The following is a 5,699-nucleotide window of genomic DNA, read 5'->3' on the forward strand; positions in this document are numbered from 1 at the left end:
GCTCCCTGAACCATCCCATTACCCTAAGTCACTCCCGACCAGCCCAGGGGCCCTCTGATCACCCGTCCTGTCATGCTCCCACCCCAAGTCTCCTCAGGAGGCCCTAACGGAACTTCTCATCCGCCCCTGCCTCCTCTCCCTGCAGCCATGAACAATCCACCAAGTACCTCAACTTCTCGGCCTCACAGGAGGAGGGCAGCAGGGAGGCCCAGCACAGATACCAGGCACGCGTGGTGACTTGGGAACATGGCCTGGGGCGGGGGGCCCAGGAGCCAGAGATCCGAGAGGGCAGGGGGTTCGGCATGATCTTGGCCCTCACCGACCTCCATGCAGGTGAACAACCTGGGGCAGAGGGAGCTGCCTGTCAGCATCGACATCTCAGTGCCCATGGAGCTGAACCAGGTGCCCGTGTGGAAGGACATAGAGGTCCTCAACCCCCAGGTACTCAAAAGGCTCTATGGGTCCTCCATTAATGCCCTCTCCCTGGACTCCCTGTGGTTTTTTGGTTGTTCTTTAATGGCTCAGTTGTGTCCAACTCTTTTGCAACCCCATAGACTGTAGCCCACCAGGCTCCCCTGTCTGTGGGATTTTCCAGGCAAGAATCCTGGAGTGGGTTGCCATTTCCTCCTCCAGGGGATCTTTCCCGATGCAGGGATCGAACCTGCATCTCCCTCATTGGCAGGCGGATCCTTTACCACTGAGCCACCAGGGAAGCCCTACCTGGACTCCTTGGTCTTCATGAGTCCCTGATGACCCCTCACATGCTTTCTCCCTGTGCCTTTTTCCTAGAACCCCTCCATTCAGTGCTCTTCAGAGAGAACAGCGCCCACAGAGTCTGATTTCCTGACCCACTTTAAGAAGAAGCCTGTCCTGGTGAGAGGGCCCTGGGCGGTCCCCCACTGGAAGCCAGACTTCAGAGGGATTTGATTCAGGAATACGTATTATATCAGATGGATGTCTGCTGAACAGCCTGCTTGAGCTCCAATGTGGCAGCTCCTCTCAGATCAGACAGTTGAACGCTGCCTTCTACCTTCAAACCCATCTTTCCCTAGCATGATGCCACTTCTCTGTCTCTAGGACTGCTCCATCGCTGTCTGCCTAAGGTTCCGCTGTGACATCCCCTCCTTTGGCATCCAGGAGGAACTTGACTTCATCCTGAAGGGCAACCTCAGCTTCCGCTGGGTCAGCCAGGTGTGTAATTCTAAGAGCAGAGTCCCTTCCCAGACTCATGTGGAGCCTGATGTGTCTGTGCCTACCTCAAGCCAGGGCGTTTCTCTATCCCCGAGCCCTCCTGCCCATCCAACTACAGCTAGTTCCCAGCTCTCCTCTTCTCTTTTGCAGACACAGCAGAAGAAGGTGCTGGTCGTGAGCGTGGCTGAAATCACCTTCAACAGACTCGTGTATTCTCAGCTTCCAGGACAGGAGACATTTTTGAGAGCTCAGGTAGTGACCATGTGGTAGGGAGGGGCCGGGCTGGTCGGACAGTTCCTGATGCTAAAACCGTGATGCTGAGTTGGGGGCTTGCAATCCTGGAGAGAGGCAGGATGGATGGAGAGCCCCAGGCAGGACAGTTGTTCCTAAGCCCATGAGTCCTTCTGTATCCCACCCCTTGGAGCAGAGCCTGATGAAGGAGGGGAGGAAGTTCAAGGGGACCTGGGAGGAGTCTGGGACAGCAGGAGTCCTGAGCCTTTCTGATGGGGTCATCTCTACTCCAGACGGAGCTGGTGCTGGAGAAGTATGAGGTCTACAACCCCATCCCCCTCATTGTGGGCAGCTCTCTGGGAGGACTGCTGCTCCTGGCCCTCATCACAGCCCTACTGTACAAGGTGAGTGTTTTTATCCCACTCCTGAGACCGCCAGCATTTGATCCCACTCTTTCTATAGTGTAAGAAAGAGCTCACCGTGGAGTCAAGCCTGTGACTCCAATTCTTCCTAAAGAGATCCCTTCCCACCTGTGACATCTGTTGTTGTTTAGTCGCTAAGTCGTGTTTGACTCTTTTGCGACCCCATGGACTGCAGCTCACCAGGTTCCTCTGTCCACGGGATTTTCCAGGCAAGAATACTGGAGTGGGTTGCCATGTTTTTCTCCCAGGGGATCTTCCTAACCCAGGGATCGAACCCATGTCTCCTGCATTGCTGGTGGATTCTTTACTGCTGAGCCAGCAGGGAAGCCACCTGTTACATCACTTGTCCCCAGTGGACTCCATGTCTTTCTGTCTGATTCTCAAGCCTCCTCTAATCTGTCTCCATTTCTTTTCTGCTCTTCTTCACCTCTTTACATGTTTCCCTGGAAGGCAAATTAGAACATGAAAGCCCTGGATTTGATGTTGATGCCACCACTGATTCTTTCCTTGGCCATTGGCATGTGTTTGGCCCATGATGGGTCTTGGTTTCTCATTCTGAAGGTGGTTCTGCCCAGCTCACAGAACTGTGGCAGAGTCTAAGTGACACTGTTTATTTAAAGTTCTTAGTATAGTGCTGGAACATAGGGTTCCAGAAATGATGATCACTGATCCTCTCCATCATCTCTTTTCTTCTCATCCACTGGACTTCCTGATTTTTTCTCTCCTTCCTCCCTAACAGGTTGGTTTCTTCAAACGTCAGTACAAGGAAATGATGGAAGGAGCAAACCAACAGACTGTCCCAGAAAACGAGACAGGAAACCCCCAAGCTGCCCAATAAGATACTGCCTCCCATTGTCCTACTGTCTCATCTGAGAGGGTCCCTGGCCTTCTCACTTTTGCCCGATAAGCAACTACCTCCTATTCTCCTTTGAACCTGCTCTCCCCTGAGCGATTCCCTAGCCTGGTTACTCTCACCCCAGTCAGGCCTGATGGGGAAGCATTCCAAGTGAGGGGAGCTGGGATCAGCTGCTTTCTGTCCTTGAGAGGATGCAGTGTGTTTGCACAAATCACCTTGCCTGGGAGGGGGCATTGGTCTTGTCAAGGCTCCAGCTGGAAATCCCAGGACAGGATCCTTGCTGTGCAACCTGAGGACTTGACTTGGAATTTCTACCTAGAAATCCATGGACAGAAGCCTCAGGCTCCAGTCTCTGTTCCTCCACTAACCACCGATGATCTTCCTAAAATACAGTACTAAACCTGCCACACATCCTCATCCATCCTCAGAGGTTCCCCCTTACTTACAGTATAACTTCTGAACTCCCCAGCTTGTGAAGCAATACACGGATGCTTCTTACAAACCCTGGGATGTATTGAAGATGACATCATTTGCATATGGTTGGTGACTGGAGAGCACTTTGAAGTCCTCTCTCAGGCACCTGCTGCCCCTAAATAAGGTCATTCTTATTATAATGCCACCTGTCTCAGCATAACGGTCAATGTGGTGCCTGGTGCCGAGGTGGGAGTCAACGCACAGCGGGCCATTCACTGGACAGCTCCTACTGCTGCCTCCATGAAGGTGCTCGGGCCACGTGGATGTTTTAATTAGAAAAACAGAAGGGGAGGCACTTAACCATGTGATTTGAGGGGAAGCCGTTCCTTCACCTCCACCCCAAATTATCACCCCATCCACCATAGGGTCCCAAACCCTTTTGAATTTGGAAGTTGGGGGGTCTCCAGAAGGACCAGTTATGATGAAATTCATTCAGCTGGGCTCCAATTTAGACCTTATGAGAATTGGGGTTTAGAGTGTTGTTTTTCAAAATTTGCTCCACAAACCTCCAAAGGTTTCCTAAATACTGTTTTAGAGGGGGAAAAAAAGACAAGAAACAATTTTAAACCCATGCATCTCACACATTTGATCCCAGTGACTTTCACAGAAATCCTGCCATATCCTTATAATTGTGCTCCTAAAGCTTGTCCCTGGGCTCCAAAGACAGTAGTTTAACATTCAGGCAATGGTGCTATTTTCATATAATTTTCCTGTGTGTGTTATTGTTTCCCTTCATTATATGTGCAATTTTCACGGTTTCCATTGTGTTGTGTTATATGCCCAAATCACAAAAAGGGATTGATGGCTCAAAAATTATTCATCAAGGGATAAATATTGTAATTAAAAAATAAAAGAGAATTGGTGCAACTAGAACAATGTCATCAAAGTCAGTACTGAGCGAGATTGCACTTCATATTACTATAGACACGTATAAACGCTGGGTTGAGTGATTGTGAGCTGAGAAATTAAAATGTGTCTAGGAAATATACCATTTGAAAATTGGATTTTCTTGGATCAGGTATCTATTTGTTCCTAGGTTGTTGTCCATTATGAAACTTTGTCCAGTCATACCATAATTTTTAAAGGATTTTTTAAAGCAACCATGAATTAGTTTTATTTATTTACTAATTTTATTTTTTGCCTGAGTGGCATGTGGGATCTTAGTTCCCTGACCAGGGATCGAACCTGCACCCCTTGAATTGGAAGCTCCGAGTCTTGACTACTGGACAGCCATCCACCATAGTAGTACCATAATTTTATCAAAGCTGTTGTGTCATTTTCAAACAAAGTATAATGGCCTCTCACATAAAGCCACAGAGATTTCTTAGAATGACTGCAACATATGACTGCCCCATCTAAGATCAATTAATTTCATCGGAAGATAGAGAAGACAGAAAAACCCCAGATGCATAAATCAAAGTTGCTGATGTAGCAAAAGCATGTGCAAGTAACATAATTTCCAAGAAGCTTATAAAACCAACCTTGAGGTTAACGTCTGTATCAGAAAGTTGCTTTTGGCTGCAAGTAACAGGAGCCCATGAAGTGCATAAAGGCATATACTGATAAAAGGCCTTCACGCAAGAGGTCCAGTAGAGCCCTGGCCACTGAGTCTCAAAATCAATTTGATTTTACATGGGAGGGGCAATAGTGCACCTTTCCAGTGCTGCCCAAGGCTGCCTGCACAGCCTCACTGCACGTCTTAGGTAGCCCAAGATCTGCTCCTGTTCTCCTTCCCTACATTAGTAAAATGGGCTCATTACATTAGTGATAGACTATCTTTTTATTACTTATTTTTAAAATTTTTGACTGCGCTAGGTCTTCATTGCTGCATGCAGCTTTCTCTCATTGCAGTTCGAAGGCTCAGTAGTTGTGTTGCATGGGCTTAGTTGCCCCAAGGCATGTGGGATCTTCCCAGGCTAGGGATCGAACCCATGTCCCCTGCATTGGCAGGCAGATTCTTTTTTTTTTTTTGGCAGGCAGATTCTTATCCTCTGGACCACCAGGGAAGTCCCGATGATAGAGTATTAACAGAGGAAGACTTGTCTCTGCTCAGGACACTGCAGATTCTGCTGGAACATGTTTGGGGGAGAGGATGGGTGGTGAACCCACAGAAAAGTCAAGGCCAGGCATCAACATGTAGTTTTGGGGAGTCCTTTGGTCAGGTAAGCTTCCCTTGTGGCTCAGCTGGTAAAGAATACCCCTGCAGTACTGGAGACCTGGGTTCAATCCTTGGGTTGGGAAGATCCCCTGGAGGAGGGAAAGGCTACCCACTTCAGCATTCCAGCCTGGAGAATTCCATGGACTTTATAGTCCATGGGGTGGCAAAGAGTAGGACACAAATGAGTTACTTTCACTTTTACTTTGGTCAGGTAAGGTGCATACTGTCCCAGAACCTGTGATTGATGGGGAGCAACCCTTTCCAACCCCTAAGAATACAAAGGAGGTGCAAGACTTTGTGGGGGTTTGAGGTTTGGAGGACTTATATTCCCCACCTGGCACAGTGCCTCCATCTCTTATACTGCCTG

The 5,699-nt window shown here is 48.7% G+C and overlaps 1 protein-coding gene across 1 annotated transcript in view; it reads left to right on the forward strand.

Annotated features, from left to right (window-relative positions):
• Positions 1–4,238, forward strand: part of ITGAX (integrin, alpha X (complement component 3 receptor 4 subunit)) — a 21,536-nt gene extending 17,298 nt beyond the window's left edge. Inside the window, exons 24-30 of the mRNA XM_010837372.1 lie at positions 146–224; positions 334–441; positions 790–873; positions 1,078–1,191; positions 1,342–1,443; positions 1,716–1,826; positions 2,584–4,238. Of these exons, the coding sequence (XP_010835674.1) occupies positions 146–224; positions 334–441; positions 790–873; positions 1,078–1,191; positions 1,342–1,443; positions 1,716–1,826; positions 2,584–2,682 (697 nt within the window). The 3' untranslated portion in view covers positions 2,683–4,238. The remainder of the gene's footprint in view (positions 1–145; positions 225–333; positions 442–789; positions 874–1,077; positions 1,192–1,341; positions 1,444–1,715; positions 1,827–2,583) is intronic.
• The last annotated feature ends 1,461 nt before the right edge of the window (positions 4,239–5,699 follow it).

This window comes from Bison bison, unplaced genomic scaffold, assembly GCF_000754665.1.
Source record: "Bison bison bison isolate TAMUID 2011002044 unplaced genomic scaffold, Bison_UMD1.0 scf7180017864072, whole genome shotgun sequence".
NCBI classification, from domain to species: Eukaryota; Metazoa; Chordata; class Mammalia; order Artiodactyla; family Bovidae; genus Bison; species Bison bison.